We start from the raw sequence: 23,334 nt of genomic DNA, 5'->3' as shown, positions 1-23,334 counted from the left end.
TTCAACTGATTCTCGAGCCTTGAATCGTCAGTCTGCTTTGTTCCAGATTGGACAAGGAATATTTCAGTCACAGCAAGCCATTTATTATTTGAAAAGATCTAAAGTGTGCACATTATTTATTTTAACAAAATTATAGTCCTATCCTTTCTAACTTTGAACAAACTTCAGACTTTGACACTGCTCCCATAAAAACCAGTCGATAGAAGCTTGAAATACATGAATCAAAGTAATTGCCCGAATTTGAATTTTATAGGCTCGCCTGCAGCTAACTCCGACAACATTAAGAATCTGAATCAAGCACAAATGGTATGTTTCAATAATTACACTAAAAGCACGTGGAAGGAATGTGGAACAAGAATGTGGAAGCAAAGGGGGAAATATTTCTCCATGGCCACAAATATTAAACAGAATCAAAATCAGAATTTATTGCCATAAACCTGTATTCAAATTTGTTTTGTGGCACCATCGCAGGGCAAACAATTATATAAACCACCTTACAAAATAAATAAAAATAGTGCAAGAAAAAGAAAAAGTGAGGCAGTGTCTGTGGCTCATTGTTCATTTAGGAATCTGATGGCAGTGGGGAAGGAGCTGTCCTTGTGCCGCTGAGTGCTCGTCTTCAGCCTATGTACCTGTTCCCCAATGGTAGCAGATTGAAGAGAGCATGGCTTAGGTGGTAGGGGTCCTTGAGGATGGAGCCTGCTTTCTTAAGACACCGCCTCTTGTAGATGCCCTCGATGGAATGAAGACTGGTACCCGTGATGTCGCAGACCTAGTTAACCTCCCTCTTGAGGTTTTTCTTGCCCTGAGCATTGGCACCTCCAGAAGTGATGCAACCATCCAGAATGCTCTCCACCTTCATTAGGTACAATTAAAACTGTGGTTTTCAAACCTTTTCTTTCCACTCATACACCACCTGAAGTACTCCCTATGCCATAGATGCTCTGTGATTAGTCAGGGACTACTTAAAGTGGTATATGAGTGGAAAGAAAAAGTTTGAAAACCACTGATTTAATTTTACCTAATTGACTTGTTATGTGCATGGTTTCAGAACTCCAAAGGAAATAGGTCAATTTTTCTCAAGCAAAATATTTCAGGAACAATTGGGTCTAGAACAGTGGTTCTCAACCTTCTCTTCCCACTCACATACCACCTTAAGTACTCCCTGACTAATCGCAGAGCACTTAAGGCATAGGGAGTACTTAAGGTGGTATGTAAGGGGAAAGAGAAAATTTGAAAACCACTGATACAGATAAGTAGATCCATATGAAATATATAGGAATCCTCACTTCTTTATCTCACGAGGGTTCATGATTTTGCAAACTCACTTTAAGACACACTCAATAAAATTGGAGTCAGCCATTTGGCCCTTCTTGCCTGCTTCAATGCAGCTGTGGTTGTCAGTAGCTTTGTGCCAATTTCCTAGATACATATTCCATGAATGTTATAAAGTACAAAACTGTATCACTTTCTACATTTAAGTTACTTTTGGTCAAATTAAATTAAGTGTTTAGTTTTGAGACCTATTTTCATTTCTCTTTGCTGATAATAGTAATGTATTATTCAAATCTTCATGTGGATTCCACTATCCAATTAATTTGCATTAAAACATGAAAAGCATATTCAGTTCCTGTATTTTTATGGTTCCCATTGTTGATTTCCATTTGTTAGGTCATGTATTGTTTTCCAAAATGTGCTCATCGGATTCCCAGGAAATCTTGGATTAACTTGCAACTGAAAGATTGTCAAAAATTGGTGCGTAAATATCTGCTACACAATGAAATATTGTGGAGGGCATGTACTGTTTAACGTTCCCCCTTGTTTGTTTCCCATTATGATTTTCCCTTGCTCTTTTATAAATTATGCACATATGTTTTATTAAATTGTGGGTGTATTTTTCCATACTCTTTTATAAATTGTGCGCGTCTGTGTTTTATTCCTGCTACGATTTTCCCACACTCTTCTATAGTCCTTTTTCCACTGGCATCCCAGTTAATTGGCTGTGCAGTGTCCCGGGTTAGGAAGCCCTTTGTGCCGTTTCCACTGGGCCAACCTTAACTGGGACACTAATTGCTTTTCCACTGAATGCAACTCATCCCCGGGGATGGGAGTGTTCTACCTTCAGCTGGAAACAGGTGACTTTCTGCTGTCCCTTTTCCACTGGTTTTATCAGAATTCCGGCACCAGCAAACACTGTAGATATGAGCATGGGTAGAGGCAGTTAATCCCCGGCGTGAAATGATGTTATTTGATGCCGGTGTTCAGACATTGATCTTCTTCCACTGGATCCTGTCCCAGTAAATTCCCAGTTAATTCCTGGGACAGGGTGCACTATTAAAAGTTACATGTTGCATGTTAATACAAGTTATGTTTGATTGCAAACCCTTTTGTCAGACTCATCTTTCATAGGCCTGACACTTTCTGAACACAACAATGACCAGTGTGGGGACCGACAGCAGGCCATCGGGAGAGTCTCCCGACAGCCCGCCACCAGCCCCCACACTGATCCCACCACCCTGCTCTACCTCCCGACCGCCCACCACTAGCCCCCCAACAATAGATGGCGGTGATGTTAGTGAGCCATGCAGCTCACTATTATCACCCTAATTTCAGCTTTGCAATTAAGACCCGGGGGATATTTTTCAGGCATTCTTTGGGGAAAAAGTAGGTCATATGCCATCTAATATGCTATATTGTACCTCACACTAGATACCAACACCAACACTGTTGTGTTCATGTCCCACTTCTTCTGTTCCAGATGGCCAACTTGCTATGTAAAATGATACACTGGCCCGGCATTATGCTGGTGTCATTTAGTTCAGTGTAAACAACCAAAGCCAGTTTAAATACGGGTCTTCTTAACGGCAGTATTGTAGGATCTCTGTGTAAAAAGCCCTAATGTATTTTTGTTGAAGACTTTCCATGAAGTTGCTCTCCCTGAAGTCCAGTGTCTGATAGCCTGTAGATAACTGCACCTGGAGGTCATTTCACACCAACCCACTGGCAGACAACTGTCAATAGTGTAATGCTTGCACAAAGCTACACTGGGATTAGCCTCCCATGCAACAAGTGGAGTGAGAGAACTTGGCAGAAACCTCTGAAAGGTTTTATTTTCAGCCAGGTCTTTCACAGTCAGAGAATTAAAAATAGATAAAACAGTGAAACAATATTTTGAAACCTTTGGGGGGGGGGGGGTGGTATTCCTTCATTCAGATGCCTTTCCATTCGGTGTGGGTGATCATGTCTCTCCATCCGTCATGATCTCTAACCCTCCGAATTGTAGTTGTTGCCTCCCCTGTTCTCCTTCAGTGAAGGCTCCGTCCTGGAGCTCAGACCGTAGTCAATGTTGAGTTCATGATTATACAAGGGAAAAATACTGAAGTGGTTTCCCGTTGCCTCCTTCAGTTGCAGTGTCTGTACTGGACGGGTAAACCCTGGACATTGATCAGCAGATTCATCTGCCCAGCGTTTTTAGTTTTACAACCATGAATTCCAATTTGTAGAATCTGCTTGTGAAAAACCATCCACCATCTACAATCCATGGCTTCACGTGACCCTGATTGGGAGACTAAACCTTGCCCAAGGGTGACCTGTCGGCTATCAGATGGAAGGAGCGCCTTACACCGCCTTTTGCTGAGCATCGACACAGTTTTGGGGGGGGGGGGGTGCTGTATTAATGTCTTTCAGAACTGACTCTATCATCTGCATTTGCTGCCCCAGACAGTTCAGTATGGATGCTCATTCCTCACTCCAACAGGTTGGCAGCTCGTCACTGTCCTGTCATCCGCAGATTGATTTCCTAGACACCCTGCAAGTAATCCAGGAAGAATGATGACTTCTGCTGTTTAAGTTGAGGCATCTGAATTATTCATTACATTAATACTAGATCTGGGTTTAAAGGTTGCTTGATAGGGTGGGGCTGGTTTTAAAAAAAAAACTATTTAAAACTTTTAAAAATAACGTAAAATCAGTAGCAACAAAAGAAAAAGTTTTTATACAATAATAGTAAACCCCCTTCCCTTCCCCTCCCCTCAGCCGGCCCCCTCAAGGGGAGCCAAAAAACATAAAACATATACAATATTTTAAGATATTTCCAAGACCGTATATTCTAAATAAGTACAGAGAAGGTTCACGAGAATGTTGACAGGATTTCAAGGTTTGAGTTATAGGGAAAGGTTGTGCAGACTGGGGCTTTTTTCTCTGGAGCGTAGAAGATTGAGGGGGGACTTGATAGAGGTGTTTAAGATTTTAAAAGGGACAGACAGAGTAAATGTGGATAGGCTTTTTCAATTAAGAGTGGAGGAGATTCAAACTAGAGGGCATGGTTTAAGATTGAAGGGGGAAAATTATAAGGGGAGCATGAGGGGAAATTTCTTTACGCAAAGGGTGGTAGGGATGTGGAATGAGCTTCCGGCAGACGTGGTCGAGGCAGGATCATGGGTTACATTTAAGGAAAGATTGGATAGTTACATGGAGAGGAGAGGACTAGAGGGGTATGGACCGGGTGCTGGTCAGTGGGACTAGGAGGGTGGGGATTTGTTACGGCATGGACTAGTAGGGCCGAACTGGCCTGTTCTGTGCTGTAAGTGGTTATATGGTTATAAGATTACCACATTTTAACAAAAAAAAGTAATTATTTTGTAAATTATGTTATTTTTTCCATATAAATACAAGATCTCAATTCATTATGCCAACAAGCTATATTAATTTCTACATTGTCTTTCCAAGTAATTACTACACATTTTCGTGCCACATATAATGCCAAATGTACAAATGCTGTTTGAAACTTATCCAACCCCAAACCAGTCAAAGAAACCATATAACCCAACAAAAAAATCTCTGGATCTAATGGTAATTTAAATAATTTCTCCAAAACCAGCCTAACTTTTTCCCAAAATGGTTGTACCCTATCACAAGACCAAACTACATGCAAAAAGTTCCAGTATTTAACCAACATCTAAAACAAAGATCCAAATTACTAAATCTGTATTTTTTTCAATTTCTCAGAAGTCAAATATAACTGATGCAAAAAATTATAATTAACCAAACCATATCTTACATTAGTCAATTTAGTTACCCCTTCATGACATATAACCTCCCAATCCTCTTGAGGTATAACATGAGATAAATCACTTTCCCATTTATTTCTAGATTTCTCCAAATTTGATTTATCCATAGTTTCATGTAACAATCGTTACATATCTGAAATAAAACCTCTCTTTGGTATAAAGGAAATCAAAGATTCAAATTTTGTTAACTCATAATTATCTCTTATCAAAGCTCTAAATTGGTAATACACAAATAAAGAATTTACTGGTATACCAAATTTTGCCCTCAGTTCATTAAAAGAAAGAAACTGTCCCTCTTCAAAACAATCCTGAATCACTTTTATACCCTGAAAATACCATATCTTTAAATACCTGTTAAACATTGAAAAAGGAATAAGCTGATTTTGATATAACGGAGTTTGGATTGATAATTTACCCTTTGTTCCTATAACATCATTTATTTTAACCCATATCTTTAACAAATGTTTTAATACCGGCATATAATATCCTTGAAATAAATTCAAATTCCACTTATGTATGAACTGGTGAACATCAAATTCAGAAATACAGGCTATCTCCACCTTGGCCCAATTAGGAGGCTGATTAATATCCATAATTTTACTAACAAACTTCAACTGTGCAGCTTCATAATAATTTTGAAATGAGGCAACTGAAGTCCACCTAATGCATATTTCGATGTCAATTTCTGTAAAGCTACTCCAGCTAATTTTCCCTTCCATAAAAATTTCCTCACCACCTTATTCAAATCCTGAAAAAAACCCTTTAAAAATAAACATGGAATTGACAGAAATAAGTATTGAATACGAGGAAATATATTCATTTTAATACAATTTACTTGACCTATTAATGTTAATGGAAGATCCTTCCATTTAATCAAATCCATTTTAATCTTTTTCAATAAAGGTACATAATTTAACTTATATAAAGATTGATAATTTCCATTCACAGTTACCCCTTAAATATTTAATTTTATCAGACCATCTTAATTTTATAATATTTTTACACTCTTCATAATCCCCTTCCAAAATTGGCAATATTTCACTCTTATCCCAATTCACCTTATACCCAGATAACCCCCCCAAATTGAACTAAACATTCTTGTAAACATTTCAAAGAATGTTCTAGATGTGTCAAATAAATCAATACATCATCTTAGGGCTGTTTGATGAAGTTCCACAAGTAGCCTGTTTGGCAATGGGAAGGACTGTGTCAAGGTCTGAGTGGTGTTTGTCTGAGTTACTTACTCACAATACAAGGTGAAACACGAGAGTCTGCAGACGCTGTGATTGCAGTAAAAATATAAAATGCTGGAGGAACTCAGCCAGTCTCGCAGCATCCATTGGAGGTAAAGATTTATAATCGTCATTTCGGGCCTGAGCCTTCAAGGCTCTTTACCTCCAATGGACACTGCATGGCCTGCAGAGTTCTTCCAGCATTGCTGTGTTCTTACTTTCTCACAATGCCAACCACTTGTTTGATTGACCCACTGTTCATTGAGATAGGAGTTTTGAATAGGCCAGGGATACCATGTACCTCAACTTGATGCTCAAGTGAATTCTAAATTGTAAATTGGCACAATTTTATTTCAGAATGATGCTGCTTCTTTTTGCACATGCCAGCATTTTTTTGTTAAGCCATTTTCGCTTACATTGACTAATAGATTGCTAATGCATTGGGGTCAACTGGATAAATAAATGGAAAATAACAAATTGAGGTACTTTAAATAATTGAAGAACTCCATGGTCCATGGTAGTGGAGAGCAATTAATCTAGGGTGACGTCACACCCATTATCCTGGGCAATTTCAATTGCAATTCACCCCTTGCATTTTCAGGCACCATTAACTCGCTTAATAATGCAGACCACACACTGTACATTTTCTCCACTGATGCATGTTGGAGCTTGGGGTACAACTTGGGGGCTTTGTGGTGCAGAAACAAAAAGAACTAGGACCACATCACATCGATAATGGGCTATCTTACATGCAGCATTCACTGGATTCACTCTTCACAACTCTGAATTTATAATGGTTTTCCTTCCTTGAATTCAACGCTTACAATGGCTACATTACAGTGAAATTCAGTTGCTGCGGAGAAATGGGTTGAAAGAATCTCTGGCATCTCCCTCCCTTCCCCATCAATGTGATCTACTGGGATCGTTGTCTGAAGAAAGGGCACAAAATTATTAAGGACCCTTTCCACACAACATTTTCACCTATTCCCATTGGAAAAGAGATACAGGAGGATCAGAGCCAGCACCACCAGGCCAAGGAATGGTTTCTTCCCACGGGCAGTGTGAATGCTGAACGACCAAAGGAACTGCTCACAGTAAACCAACCAAGACCTTGTATTTATGAAACACTGCTTATTTATATTTATTTCTATATATGAATATTAGTCCTGCATATGTTTGATTGTGTGTTATATCTGGTTGTGTGTCTGCGGGTTTTGCACCGAGGACCAGAAAATGTTATTTTGTCGGGTTGTACTTGTACAATCAGATGACAATAAACTGGACTTGAGACGAGGCATCCGATAAGCATCAGAGCTTCATGCCTCCGTATACATCTCCGTCTACATCTCCGTCGCACACAGGACTTGTGGCCTATGCACATGTATCATTATGCCTTCCTTTTTTTCTCCTGTATTGACTTTCAGTTCCATGGTAGCCTTCTATATAGTTGTTTGGGCTGCAATGAATAACATTTCTTCAAGGATTGATGTTTACTCCTGGTGATCAGTGCCCCAAAGGCATTGTAGGCAGGAGCTTCTTCTGGAGCTTATAATGGTCCTGTCACAGTGTGTGATTCTGACTCCAAACCTATTTCTTTTGTACCTGGGAACACTTCATTATTTTCTTTTAGTCCAATTGGCCAAGAAATCCCCAGACAGGATCTTCAGTACCTCAATCAAGAGTGAGCTCCACTTTATAGCCAGAGTTTGTATTTAAACAGAAACATGATAAGTTTCTTGAGCCCAATCTTTGATCCTAGGAGTATGCTTTATCTTCATTGTACAGAAGGATAACTTCTGACAAAGTTTAAAGATATTTTGTATATACAGTAAAACCCCCTGGTATCTGACACCTATAGGGATTGGTAGATGCTGGAAAAGTAAATTTTTCAGTTGCTTGAGATTACATGTTGCATGGTTAGTAAACTAATGGCGAGGAGCGACAATTTTAAACTTCGGTATTTTTTAACCTATCGATTTTCTGTAATTATTTTGCCAGTGATTTGAAACCTGGATATCAGGGTTTTGTTGTTCTACTTTCAATAGTATTGAGTTGAGTTGTGATAAGAAGGGAATAATCTGTTATATAATTTAAAATATACCAGAATCATGTAAATTCTTTAGATTTGCCTTTTCAATTGAATGGCAGTGATTTTGGTTTCAGCTCTCACAGCTAGTCCGTACTTCATACTGAACGCAATGTGGCCATAAATCATTTTTAAACAGACAGACAGGATGTACCTAATTGCTCTGCTTTAAAGGTCTGCTGAATTCTCATTCTGACACACACTAAAAAATAATTACAAAGTTGGCCTTTAATAGAATTAGCCCCTTGCCAGAGAAACGCATTACCTTCATTTACAAGTTTAATATTTCTCTGGCAGCCCAACTCATTCAAGAGAGAATATACAGCCATTAATTATGAAAATACACATAATGTTCTTGACTTGTTTTGGCCAGATGGGCATCTGACATGAACGGAAATATACCAACATATTTAAAGATCTCTGAATGAGCGAGTAACATAAATATTACATCTGCCTAGTTGATCCGCAGTATCAGTTCTCTCCCTCTCGAAATCTCTCACCGACTTTTGCCATGAATTTAGGTGATTGCTGTCAAGGGAACAGTCCTGTTTAGTTTAACTAAAGGTGCTCTTGGAGCTCAACCAATTGAAACCACACAACAGACACACAAGTCCAAACCTTGTTTTTATAAGCGAGACCTCTACCAATCTCGGGGCAGCAGGGTTAGCATAGCAGTTAGCGCAACATTGTTCCAGCATCAGAAATTGGGACCAGGGTTCGAATCCCACGCTGTCTGTAAGGAGTTGGTACGTTGCCCCTGTGTTTGCATGGGTTTTCCCCACGGGCTCCAGTTTCCTCCCACCAGTTGAAATGTACCAGGGGTTGTAGGTTCATTGTGTGGCACGGGCTCATGGGCTGCAATGGCCCATTACTGTGTTGTATGTCTAAATATTTTTTTAAATTAAAATTTAAAACTAAATATTTACAGATTTGTTAGCTGTGTCTCCTATTTTAATCGGGTTCTAAATTCATACCCATAGTGAAATGTTCTCAAACTCTTGCCATAAAACTTTGGTTAGGCCAAATCTGGAATATTGTGTGCTGTTCTTGTCACCACATCACAGAAAGGAAATAAATGCACTGGAGAGGGTGCAATGACAATAAGCCCATAAGATGTAGGAGCAGAAATAGGCTATTCAGCCCATCAAGTCTGACCCCCCATTAAATCATGTGCTGATACATTTTCCCCAGTCAACCCCACTGCCCAGCTTTCACCCCTTAAACTTTGGCTAATCAAGAACCTGCCTTAAATACATTCAGTGACCTGGCCTCCACAACCACCTGTGGCAACAAATTCCACAGATTCACCACCCTCTGGCTAAAGAAATTCCTATCATCTATATTCTAAGCAGTCACCCGTCAATCCTGAAGTTGTGCTCTGTTGTCCTGGAAACAACCTTTCTACTCTGCCACACCTTCCAACATTTGAAATATTTCAGTGACATCCACCCTAATTCTCCTCTATTCCAACGAAAAACAGGCCAAGAGCTGTTTTTAATTGAGGAACCCAAAACTGCTCATAATGCTCCGAGCGAGGTCTCACCAGTAACAGCATTGGATGGAAGGTTCTGAGGAGAGACCAGATAAGCAGTGTTTCCTTTACTTGCATGAATGAGACTGAGGGGGACCCGACAGAGGTGTAAAAACATGGCTATTGGTAGGGTGGGTGGTGAGAGAACACTTAGCCTGTAATGTCTAAAACTTGAAGGCATAGGTTTAAGATAAATAAGGGGGTTAGAAGGGGTCTTAGGGTTTTTCTACTTAGGGCATTTCTTTATACAGAGGAAGATTGTAAACATGACAGAGGCAAAATCTTTCACCATGTTTGAGAAGTAACGGTACGGATTCATGTAGCAGTTAGCACAACGCTGTTACAGCGCTAGAAACTGGCTGTCTGTAAAGAGTTTGCACATATTACCTGTGCCTGGGTGGGCTTCAACCAGGTGCTCCGGTTTCCACCCACCATTCAAAATGTACAGGGGGTGTAGGCCAATTGGGTGGATTTGGGCAGCTCAGGCTCTGTTACTGTGATGTATTTAAATTTAAAAATTAATGTATGTGCATGAACACCTCAATCACCAAGGCATAGAAGGCTGTGGCCAAAGCATTGGTAAATGGGATTGGTATAAATGAGCACTTGAAGGACATGTAGGATTGAAAGAGCTACTTTTGTGCTGAGTGACGCTCCAACTTCCCTGAAGATCACCAGAAACACCAATGAAATTGGGCTGACTATTTCATGAAAGCAGAAAAGTCTGTAGACTTTCATGTGAAAAAGGGTTGAGGCCCGAAACGTCGGTAATATATCTTTACCTCCTGTGGACTCTGCGAGACCGGCTGAGTTCCTCCAGCATTTGTGTGTGTTTTTGACGTAGGATCTGATTGTCCCTCTAAGCCCATCATCCTGCAACGTCTGAAGCTCAGCCCCTGATCAGGCCTGCAGGGAGTTCCTCCCATCCCCTGACCTCTCCCTTGAGACTAACCTTGGGTGTACCCTGAAACTGAAGTAACAACACCAGATTTTCACATGTTCCTTTTAAATTATAGCATTCCAAATCAAGAGAAATATTTGTGCAAGATCAAAATTCACAATTAAAAAAGGGATATTAAACCATTATCTCGATAACAAGTGCAACGCACCAATAATCCTTTAAAACTTACAAATTCACTTACCCCAGATCTTTGCTATTTGTAAAAGCCTCCGTAAGTAAAGAATATAATTAGTCAAATTATGCTGGATAACCTTCCCCCCACCCCACCCCCACCTCCCTCTACCCTGAACTTTCCTTTGTAAATTATAATTAATTAACCTTCAATCTGGCACTCGAAATGCTTAAAATGAGCAGAGCATTTTTATGACTACTGAATATAAGCAGATCATTAAATTATGAGAAGGTCCAACATTAATATTGTGTTATAAAAATTTGATTAGTTCCAGTTATTAGAAAGTTCAGAGGAACAATTATGAACTAGCTGTTATAAAGTCATTGAAATGTCTGTGATAATTTCCATCTCCATTTATTTAATCTCGGCTCACATACCATTTTGATAAATACAATTATTTCTTCCTTTCTCTTTTTCTAAATGAGGCCCTTGTGCCGTATCCCAAATTCCTGCCCAGAAATAGAATTATATAATTCAGCTACTGTACTTTTAGGTGGTCACAGAAGAGGAATGTGGGAAAAAGAAAAAGCGATTTATATAGGAAACAGAAAAGTCTGCAGACGCTGTGATTGTTGTAAAAACACACCGAAACGCTCGAGGAACTCAGCAGGTCTCGCAGCATCCATAGGAGGTAAAGATATATTACCAATGTTTTGGGCCTGAGTGCTTCTTCAAGTTGAGAGTGAAGCGCTATCATTAACTCCAAGGCTTAGAAGTTACCTGGCTGATGGGCTTTTATTGCTATAAACAGAAGGCACGTCTCATGCCGCTGACCTGAGAACCCGAGCTTGTTCTGGGGGAGGGGTTATGGCGGTGTCACCTTAATTAGGGGAATCAAGGTACAATCAGCAAGGGGCTGTATTAACAGTGGTTCCACCACAATGAGTTAAAAAGCAGACAGGCGTCTGAATATAAAGGCTGGGGATAAGGGAGGGAGGGGCAGGCAGGGTAAGGATCACAGACCAACAGACAAAAGATGTTAATTGGATATGAATAGGAGGACAGGCGAAAGGAAAGGTGAGAATTGTTTGGGGGTCAGTGGCTCTGTGAAAGCAGAGCTGGGGGAAAGGGAAGAGAGGGAATGAGAGAGAAAGGGGGTAAGATTGAGAGACAGACCGAGAAGAAAGAAGACAGAAATAAATAAAGGGAGGGAAGGCTAATGAAAATCAGAGTACAGGCAATACCCGTGTTAAAAACGTCCGGGCTACAAACAACTCGTACTTACGAACAGGCTGTTCCCCAATTTGCACGCGTGCATATGTTACCTCACAAACACTAAATAAGAACCGTAAGTCCCTGTTCTGCCTTATGTACAATTTCCTAGGTGACAGAACTCGTTATTAACCTGGGGACTACCTGTATTCAATATTAATGTTATCGGTTGGAGGGTTCACAGATGGAATATCAGCTGCTGTTCCTCCATTTGGTGGGCAGTCTCAGTCTGGCAGTGCATGAGACCATGGACAGACATGTTGGTAAGGGAACGCAGTGGTGGACAGAGCCAGGTTGTTCAACGAAGCGATCTCTCAATCTGAGAACAATGTCTCATTTTTTTTACCGCGTCAGGTTTTCAGAATAGAGAGAAGACCACAATGGGAGCATTGGATGCAGTAGATGACCCTGCAGATTCACAAGTGAAGTGTTGCCTCACTTAGAAGGACTGTTTGGGATCCCAAATGGTGGTGAGGGAGGAGGTATTGGTGCCAGTGGAGCACCTCCTCCAGTCACAGGGGTAGGTACCAAGGGGGGAGGAAATTGGTGGGAGGGGAGGAGTGGGCAATAGAGTCATGGAGGGAACAGTCCTTTTGAAGGGAGGAGAAGAGAAGATGTGTCTGGTGTTGGGATTCCACCTCCTCCCTCACCGCCATTCAGGGCCCCAAACAGTCCTTCTAAATGGCGGCCTTGAATATCTGTAAGTGGTATTACATGTTTCTGCTACATTTCCTGTGTAAAGAGAGCAAATTTATAACCATAGATGAGCACCATTTGAAGATGTGGAGTGCAAATAGCGCTTCAGTGATGCTGAGTCGGCTGACAGAGGAATTTTTGGATAGTCCTCTTTCACTAAGCATTTGCCCTATACTTAAATGCATTAAACATTTTGTACACGTGGATGAGCATTGTAATCCTCAGCAATCTCTTTTGTGGAATTTGGAATAATAAGAAATAACAAAGGAAAAGGACAGCTGGGTAGATTCGGTTCATAAAGGTTATTATGGTCTGGGCAGCATAATTTGTGTTGCAGTTTATACGACGTTATTACAGCACCAGCGACCCGCGAATGAACCCGGTGCTGTCTGTAAGGAGTTTGTACGTTCTCCCTGTGTCCTGGTTGTTCCGGTTTCCTCCCACCCTCAAACCTTATGAGGTTTTAGATTAATTTGGGTGTAAATGACCAAAATCAGATTCTCACGTGCTGCAACTAAAAATTTAATTTAAAAATCTCTGTTATTGAGATCCATAGAAAGCTACTTAGGCCCTTCCTTTCATCATGGATAAAGTTCTTAGCAAAACTTTTAATTGTTTACATTAATGATTCCCAAAGTGAGTGCTACCACCCACCTGTGGGCGGTGAGGGAAATGGGGGCGTTCCGAACCTTCCGTCTTGTTATTATTCAATCTGCTGCAAAGTTGAATGAAGAAGCCAGTGCAGTAATTTTTCTGGCCAGACTCGGGGCAGCCGTAGTGAGCAAAATAAACGGCGCCAAGGGGTTCTCGCGAGAGTTGGTCTTGGTGGCTGCCATGTTGTACTGGCGTCACTACCCTCCGCTCAGCGCTTCCATTGCCACAACCACCCCTCCCACACACTCAACGTTGCCACTAATCCTCCCCCCCCCCCACCGTTGCATGGGAGGGGTGGTCAGAATGTGGCCTGGAGGCCAAGGGGTATGGCAACCCAACAAAGTTTGGAAACCACTGATTTACATCATGGTAACCTTGGAGAGGGAGATAAAGTGTCCACCAATGCACTTAAGCACTTAAGATTTAACATAAGTAATAGATGTTGTGGGATGAAGATATTGATGGTTCTAATGGTTAGACAGATTATGTTCAATTCCTGACTGCAGAACCTCCCCCCCCCCCCCCCACCCCACACACATAAAGGGAGATGGCTTATGAGTGGTGAGTGTCCTCAGTTGAAATATCTAAATCCTGTCCTCGACTGCCCTGGACAAAAATGAGAGTTTCCACCTTCTTTACAATGTTCTCCTTCCATGGAAATGTACTTCAGCTTCTCAATCCATCCTCACAAGTTCTGATATAAACCTGTCAATCTGTCGCCATTTTTATTTCTCTCCACAGATCCTTCATCACCTGCTGAGTATCTCAAGTACAATTTTATTTCACGACTTTGCATATTTGCTTTTAATCTCAAGAGTCGTGCGGTTCGTGGTCAGAAATTACACAGGTGTAACACTGCATAAAATGTGCTTTAGTCTGACTGGATTCACCTCCAGCACTCTCCTGTTCTCCACTGCTGCATAGACTCCAGTGCAAACCATCGGCAACCCGCACTCCTGACCCGAATTTACGACACGATCAGGAAGCCTTCAGCACCCTCTCACATCCCATTTCCAATGCCTGATACCCCAAGTCTCCAGTCTCCAGCAGTCCACAGCCTGGTGTGATTCCCTTTGACTGCAGTCCCCAGCAGCTCGTGGCCTACATGGGTTCCCTCACCTTTAGTCACCAACAGCCTGGCCACCTGTGTGTTCTTCAGCGCAAAGCCCCCCGTTGGTCCATTGCCATGGTCACCATCCATAGGTCGAGTTGTTTTATATGGCGTTGATAAATTTTAAAAAATGATTAATCAAATTATGCCTTATAGATCTACCAGATGATATCTGAGATCCACCCAAATATTAGCTACAGGGGGTGAGAAAATGCAGAAGGGCTAAAAATTGTTGGTATATTTTTATTTGTTTTAACAGAATTTTGTACTGCAGCTAAAATTGTTAAAGGACAGACTAGTAATTTAAATGTTTGCATGTACAATCATACCCTTACTCAAACTTAAAAGTTGGCACGAATCTGTCGAGACCTCCAATATCCAACCAGAGTTCACTTAATTATACTGTAATCTATTCTTCATAACAATCATCCAGCAAAGGGTCTAAGTGGATGCTCTGTGAGAGGAGATAGAATGTGTTGTCTATCTCACAGAGAAGGCAGTAAGCAAGAAGATGGAGGTGGAAATGGAACCGATTGTTTGAACAAAACTTCTTTTGATTAAAATACGAACATCAGAAACAGGAGCAGGAGTTGGCCATCCAGCCCGTCGAACTTGCTCCACCATTCAATGCGATCATGGCTGATCTGATGATTAGCATAATTTGATTAATCATTTTTTTTAAATTTATCAATGTCATACAAAACAAATTGACCTGTGGATGACGACCATGGCAACGGACCAACGAGGGGCTTTGCAGATGAACCTCCTCCACCTACCTGCTTTTTCCCCATATCCACTATCCATTGGAGCGCTTTCATCCCTAGCGTCGAAGTACTCGAGATGGCAGAGGTCGACAGCATCGAGTCCATGCTGCTGAAGATCCAGCTGCGCTGGATGGGTCACGTCTCCAGAATGGAGGACCATCGCCTTCCCAAGATCGTGTTATATGGCGAGCTCTCCACTGGCCACCGTGACAGAGGTGCACCAAAGAAAAGGTACAAGGACTGCCTAAAGAAATCTCTTGGTGCCTGCCCCATTGACCACCGCCAGTGGGCTGATAATGCCTCAAACCGTGCATCTTGGCGCCTCACAGTTTGGCGGGCAGCAACCTCCTTTGAAGAAGACTGCAGAGCCCACCTCACTGACAAAAGGCAAAGGAGGAAAATCCCAACACCCAACCCCAACCCACCAATTTTCCCCTGCAGCCGCTGCAACCGTGTCTGCCTGTCCCGCATCGGACTTGTCAGCCACAAACGAGCCTGCAGCTGACGTGGTCTTTTACCCCCTCCATAAATCTTCGTCCGCGAAGCCAAGCCAAAGAAAAGAAGACTATGTAAAAATATATCCAACCTTGTCTTGAATATACTTACTGAAGACGGCTCCATTGCTATAATGGGCAGCAAATTCCATAGATTCACCACCCTCTGGGAAAAGTAGTTCCTCCTCTTCTCTGTCCTAAATTTACTCCCCTGAATCTTGAGGCTATGTTCCCTAGTTCTAGTCTCCCCCACCAATGGAGACAACTTACCTACTTCTTGTCTTATTCCTTTCATAATTTTACACTTTTCTATAAGATCCCCTCTCATTTTTTGAAATTCCAGTGAGTCTATCCCAGACGACTCAATCTCTCCTCATAGGCCAACCGCCTCATCTCTGGAATCAACCTGATGAATCTCCTCTGCACCACTTTCAAAGGTAGAACACCTTTTCTCAAGAAAGGAGACCAGCACTGTACTCAGTACTCCAGATGTGGTCTCACTAGTGCCTTGCAGTATAATCTCCCTGCTCCTAAATTCAATCCCTCTCGGCAACGAAAGGCCACATTCCGTTTTCATTCTTCTTGATAGCCTGCTGCATCTGCAATGAGGGGAAATGCTTGCATAAATTGTATCTAACTGTATAATTAATTTTAAAAAAACTAACTTGAGTTTGTGTTGCAGAAAGTAAGTACTGATCATTCAGCTTTTTGGTCTCTGATGTAATACCATCTGGTTGGAGGGTGCCCAGTCAGAAAATGAGGCATTGTTCCTCCAATTTGCAGGTGGTCTCAGTCTGGCAGTGCGCAAGACCAATGGGATGGGGAATTGAAGCCACTGGGAGATTCATGCTATTGATCTTTGATCTTCAAGTGAAGAATCCATTCTTTTCATAAACCTTCAGTTTAAATGGATTCTTACTTCCCAACAGAGAGGAATGAACACTATTACCACACACCAGTCAGACTGAGATAAGTGAAATTTCTGGAGGCAATAATCCATGGGTACATGAATTAGCACCTGGAAAAGTATGAGTTAAGCGTGGTAAATTTCAGCAAGGATTTATCATGAGTGCAAGGTTTAATAGAGTCACTTGTAATGTAATGGAAAGGTTGTTGAGGGTAAGATGGTTAAGATGGTCATGGATGACTTCAAAGGGCTGCTCATAAACTAAAGCACCATAAGCTGGTTAATGATTTGAAATCCATAGGATTAAAGTGGCAGCTGCTGGATGGATATGAAATTGAATAAGGCACTGAGAGAAGGAGAGGGTGTGAGAGAGAGAGAGAGAAAGAGAGAGAGAGAGTACGAGAGAGAAAGAGAGTGGAGAGAAGAGAGAGGGACAGAGAGTGAGGGGAGAAGGAAGATCAGTCACAATTCTTAAGGATTAGGAAAGTGGTGATGGACAAGAGGAGGATGTCAAAGAACTATTTAAGTGAAGCCAAAAAAAAAGCATAAAATGAGGAGAAGTTATGTAAATGAAATATTACCATTTGAAGGTATAAGGAGGCCTGCAAGTGTATGTACACTGATACTTGGAAGTGGGATTCCCAATGCTAACTACATATTGAAGGATTGTAGCACGTTCTCTCTCTCTATCAGAAATATCCTAATGGGAAGTGCAAAAAGTAAATGCCATCCACTGGTTAAACTACCTTATAATTGAATTAGTTTGGTGACAGCACCTCATTGTTGTAAAATGACACCAGACCTGCTGAGCACAAAATTAAATAAATCCCTCAAAGCGCTGCACTCTCTCTGGTAGTTTCCGATTCTCAGCCATGTGCCAACAGCCCAGTTGGAATTTCAGCTGATCACGAACAGACGGCTTCACATCCCAGCCAGTGCTCAGGATTGATAGGAGGCTGATCATAATGTGTCTTCATGTTTGTAGACATGCATTAGGAGCAGGGTAAAACAGAAAGGGAATCTAATAGTTTATTTTCAGTGAAGATTACTGGCAATTTGCTTTGGAAATTTTTACTGCATCTTTCAACACTACAGTATATGACAGAATCATTTTATCCATTATTTTTGCTTAAGAGCCATTCAGTACCTCCCGTTTATTTCTCATCCCCTTTGGACCTGGAATTTTCCTTCTTCAAATGTTTATCAAATTATTTTTTTAGTAATTCCTATTAAGCGAGAATAATTACAAAAGTTAGAAATCCTCGCTATATATCTGGAGTATTGGGTACAGTTTTGGCCTGTTTATTTAAGTAAGTAGGTGTTTACATTGGAAGTTGTTCAGAGAAGATTCCCTCGTTTGATTCTTGTGGTAAAGAGTCATGACATGTTATCGATGCTTGGAAGAATTATAGTTAATTTAGCAACGTATTTAAGATTCTGAGCCAAGAAGATATTGCTCCAAATAAAAGTTCAGATTTCAGATTTATTGTCTGAGTACATTACATGGCATCACATACAACCCCGAGGTTCTTTTTCCTGTGGGCAAAGCAAAATTACGATTTATTGGCAGTGCAAAAAAAAAACTGACTTAACATGTAAACCAATGAAGAAATTTAAACAAGCTGACTGCAATACAGAGAGAGAGGGAGAGAAAATATATCAATGACTTGCAAAAGTAAGAATCCTTAAATGAGTCCCTAATTGAGCTTGTCACTGAGGAGTCTGATGGCAAAGGGGTAGCAGCTTTTCCTGAATCTGACGGCGCGAGTCTTGTGGCACCTCTACACCTCTTTCCTGATGGCAGCAGTGGGAACAGAGCTGGGTGGTGTGGGTCCTTGATGATTGCTGCTTGTCTCTGATGGCAGCATTCCCTGTAGATGCTCTCAATAGTGGCATGGGTTTACCGCTGATGTCCTGGGCTGTGTCCAATATCTTTTGCAGGGCTTTACACTCAGGGGCATTGGTGTCCTCATAACCAGACAGTGATGCATCCGGTTAGATAAACCTCCACAAACTCCTGAGGAAGTACAGGCACTGATATTCTTTCTTCATGAGTTGCGTCCAGGAAAGATTCTCTGAGATAGAGATAGTGAACCGTGGTCTCACAGATCAAAAACAGGTGCAACTGATCTACCCTGCTGTGTGCTCCCTGCTGAGTGGGCTATTAGCTGGCATGCATCGCATGCCACGCATGCATGAATCGCCGTGAACACAAGGCATGAAAAGAATTCGAGATTTAGGTACAAACAGTAAATCAGAGAGGGAGAGCCAAGTGGTACAAGTAAAACGTTTGTTTTCTTTAAAAACTGAACTGCAGATTGTGGCTCGCAATTCAGGTAGGCTGGGGGGAGGGTTTGGAGTCGGGCGTTGGGAGTTCGGTCACCAAAGCTCCCAAACCCTGAGTCCCAACTCTGAACCCTCCCCTTGGCCTACACCGGAGAACCTGAGACCCGACTCCAAACTCTCCCTATGGCCTACCTCAGTCTGGATCTCCCGACACCCGATTTCAAACTCTCCCCTCGGCCTACACCGGAGCTCCTGATGCCTTACTCTGAACCTTCCACTGTGTCCCCCTTCAGCCTACAGTAGTCAGCTGAGGATGTTTATTATCTTGGTTCCATGCCATTAGACTTCAGAGGGTGGGCCTGGAGGCTTTGTGCGCTGGTTGCACACGTGCACAGCATGGTCCTGGTGCCTTTTTTAATGTTCTCTCGCTCCCCCAACGACCAAATCTGGTTACACCACTGGTGCAAGGTTGTTGTTGGTGCACCATTCAGCCAAGTTTTCACTCTCCCTCCTGTACGCTGACTTATCGCCCCTTTTTATACAACCCACTACCATGGTATCAATGGCAAATTATTAGATGGTGTTGTCACACTGAGCCACACATCATATGAAGGGGAGTTTCTTCTCTCAATAAATATTTGGGATGTTCTATACTGAGAACTGTTCTACCCTGAGAACTGCATCATTCTGTATATTGTAGGCCCAGAGGAAGGATTAAGGGTTATGGGGATAATGTCGCAGAGGAGTTAAGGCCAAGTTCAGAGAAGCCATGATCTTAGTGAATGGCAGATCAGTTCTCAAGGGGGCATGTTCTCCAAGGTGCTTCTGGTTCTGGTGAGCTTTTGATCATGTCTAACTATTTTCCCTTTCAGCCACTGAACTCACTTTTAACGCATTTACAGAATTTTGCTTTTGAAATAAATAAATTATTATGTCATTCATGCCCATTTACAAAATTCTTTTTTTTTTAATGATGTTTAATTTCTTTATCTTCAGGTTGCTTTTACACTTGGGAATACATCGAATGATGCTGGTGATGTGAAGACTCGTGGCTCGAAGAACACACAGAAGCACCTGTTAATCAAGGGTAACAGGATGTCTGCCCTCAGTCAGTGGGTCATGCAGGCACTGCCAAGCCACGGGAATTCCACACTTCTGCGGTTTCCCTTCTCCTCGCCAGCCTCCTACTCCAAGCAGGATATTTGGGATTGGTTGGGAAATATTTCTGACCAACACGAAGACCCCAACTCCAGGGTCAAGAGAAGGCCAATCGTCAAAACTGGGAAATTTAAAAAAATGTTTGGATGGGGTGATTTTTACTCAAACATCAAAACCGTGAAATTAAACCTCCTCATTACCGGGAAAATTGTAGACCATGGAAATGGTACATTCAGCGTGTATTTCCGCCATAATTCGACTGGCCAGGGAAATATATCAGTTAGCCTGGTTCCACCAACAAAAGCAGTTGAATTTGACCTGGCTCAACAAACAGCGATTGATGCCAAAGATTCTAAAATATTTAACTGCCGGATTGAATATGAAAAGATTGACAGAGCGAAAAAGACTGCGCTGTGTAATTACGACCCATCCAAGACTTGCTACCAGGAGCAGACCCAGAGCCACGTGTCCTGGATATGTTCAAAGCCCTTCAAAGTCATATGTATCTACATTTCATTTTACAGCACAGATTACAGACTGGTACAAAAAGTGTGCCCTGATTATAATTATCACAGTGACACTCCCTACTTTCCCTCCGGTTGAAGGTTTTGGGAGGGGGCATTTGTTTCTTTTTTTTTTAATTATTATTAACACGCTGAGGTGGAGCGATTGGCTGGTTAGCTCATAAACCGAGGTTCACGGAGATGAACATTCAGTAAGAGTTATTAAGTTGTTCTGTGCCTATTAATGCAGCATTCTGCAGTTCTGTAAATGAAAGTAAAATTCGTAGAATGTCCAGCATTAAAAAAAACTCATCAGGGGCTAACAGAAAGCATCGACCTTCTAGAAACGCTACAACATCCAATATCTGTTTCTGGAGTATCAGTGATCAATTTGTATTGGAAAGAACAAAAGATAGATCCCTCATCACAGTAGTTATCTAAAATCATATTTAATGTGGAAACCTATGAATCGTTTTATGTTTAAAAAACTTTCGATCAATGTTAAAATGGATGAATAATTAATTAACTGCCTCCTCCATTAGCTGAAGACATTGACAAATTATGGATATTATGCAAAGTGCCCACATGCCTCAACTACTTTCACCCAACACATCTTGTTTAATAATTTCCATTTTCATGGTCCCTGGTGTGCCTTTTGTCTTCATTCCTTCAGTTTTATAGGTCAGGCAGAATTAATATCACATTATTTATCAGGGGTTTTAGGAAGAAGGAGAAGAGAATCTCACCATGATGCGAGATGCAGGAGCAGTTTCATTCAGTAATGATGCTTGTTTTTTTTCCCCCCGCCTCTCTTTGTTAATGCTGTAAGGTTCTTTTCCATCTAACAACTCCTTGCCTACTTGAACAGTGTTGCTTTGTGGGTACGGTTGGCAAGAGCCACCTTGGAATCATACAATCAGATGATGTTTCAGAACAAAAGAAGCCATTTTGCCACATAATTAACAATAGACTTCTAGTTTATCAATGGGAACTGGGAAAAAGAAAACTATACATTTGAGTTTAGTACCTCTTCAAGAAATTAAGACACAGAGCACAGAGATGATAAAAAGGGATGCAGTCTCTTGAACTTACCAGCTGCATGTGATTTTAAATAAAGAAGACTTGGAAGAAAGGCCCTAAGGAATGTGAGTACTAAATCACAGCACAAGTATTTCAGCTCTTGTAAATAATGCCATTGTTTGCACTGAGAAATCTCTCTTCTGTACCAGTGTATGTAAAATGTTACGTCTCTGTCGTATGTCCATGTGCACAGATTCTTCAAGGTCAGGAGAATGATCTTTACTTGTCAGCCAGAAGGTAGCAAGCATTTTTCAACTTTAAAAGAAGTTGGTGTAAATATTATTGAATGTTAACTTAGAATATTAAATGTCGGTTATATCAGAATTTTTTTGACCAACTTTTTTGGAGTCATCAAAAGTTTGTAAATTTTTGAAGGGAAATGAATGAGTGCAAAATGACTTAAGGACTTCCCCTTCCTTAAATCATCCATCATCAAACAAATTTTGAAAGGATAGCCACAATGTCCCTCATGACTATAGACGTGTCTGTGGTGTCTGCCTTATAACAGTCAATTATGGGTGAATGGCTGAATTATTTGAGTCTTGTGTCGCAGGAGAGGTGGATGAACAAAAATGACAAGTTTACATCAACATGTTCCTACCTTATAGGCTCTGGGTTGAAAATTACTGTCATTCCCGTCTAGGAGGATGGATTGATCGGCTTTATTGGGCACCTCATTTCAGGTAAAAGAGGCATTAAATTAATAACCAAAGCCAACTTGGGCGGCACGGTTCATGCGCCAGCGATCGGGACCGGGGTTTGAATCCCACGCTTCCTGATAGGAGTTGATACGTTCTGCCTGTGTCTGCGTGGGGTTTCCTCTGGGCGCTCCAGTTTTCTCCCACCCTTCAAAAAAAAAACTTACCGGGGATGGATGGTCTAGAGAGTGTAATTGGGGACCACAGACTCTTGCTCTATGTACGTCTTGAACAATAAAATGGCTAGGTTCCAACTTAAGCTTCAGCTGTTGTGCATTAGTTCTACAAAACCTAATGCTGTCGCCTAAACACAAACAGATCACACATCTATGAACACGTGGAGCATCCAAGCATAGTTTTAAGTTCAATACCGATCAGTATTTGGAACTCCCTGCTGTCTGCTAATTGAGCTGCTCTGCTCTGCTTGTGAAAACAACAGCTCCATAAGAAGGGACGTTTCAAACACAAGGAAGCCGTCTTCGTTCGGCCAGTTATTAGCACGTGTCTGCAGAGACAGGCATGACTTGTATTCTCCTTATTTTACAAGAAACTCGGTAAAAGCAGGCTATCAGGCTTTCCAAATTTGTATATTCACCTCAACACTGGCACATTTTCCAATTCATTTCACATTCATTAGAATGCGAGACACCCTAGTCTACTCTCCATAGACAATAAACATAATTAATCAATAAGATTTTATCTGGAAAGGACATATTGAAG

At 41.4% G+C, this 23,334-nt stretch overlaps 1 protein-coding gene across 2 annotated transcripts in view; it reads left to right on the top strand.

The window, feature by feature from the left end:
- LOC138746523 (neurexophilin-1) overlaps positions 1-22,849 on the top strand; it is a 50,280-nt gene extending 27,431 nt beyond the window's left edge. The window contains exons 2-3 of one of the 2 annotated variants that reach the window (XR_011347005.1): positions 20,172-21,981; positions 22,525-22,849. Coding sequence is in view for 1 of the 2 variants with exons in the window: in XM_069904764.1 (XP_069760865.1) it covers positions 20,172-20,936 (765 nt within the window). In the remaining variant the exon portion in view is untranslated. Of the gene's footprint in view, positions 1-20,171; positions 22,241-22,524 lie in introns of those variants that run through there. The other variant, XM_069904764.1, reaches the window with a different exon arrangement.
- Positions 22,850-23,334: the final 485 nt, after the last annotated feature.

The sequence above is a fragment of the Narcine bancroftii genome, chromosome 12 (genome assembly GCF_036971445.1).
Source record: "Narcine bancroftii isolate sNarBan1 chromosome 12, sNarBan1.hap1, whole genome shotgun sequence".
NCBI lineage: Eukaryota > Metazoa > Chordata > Chondrichthyes > Torpediniformes > Narcinidae > Narcine > Narcine bancroftii.
The sequence above is the reverse complement of the archived record's forward strand: the minus strand, read 5'-3'. Positions and strand labels throughout refer to the sequence as shown.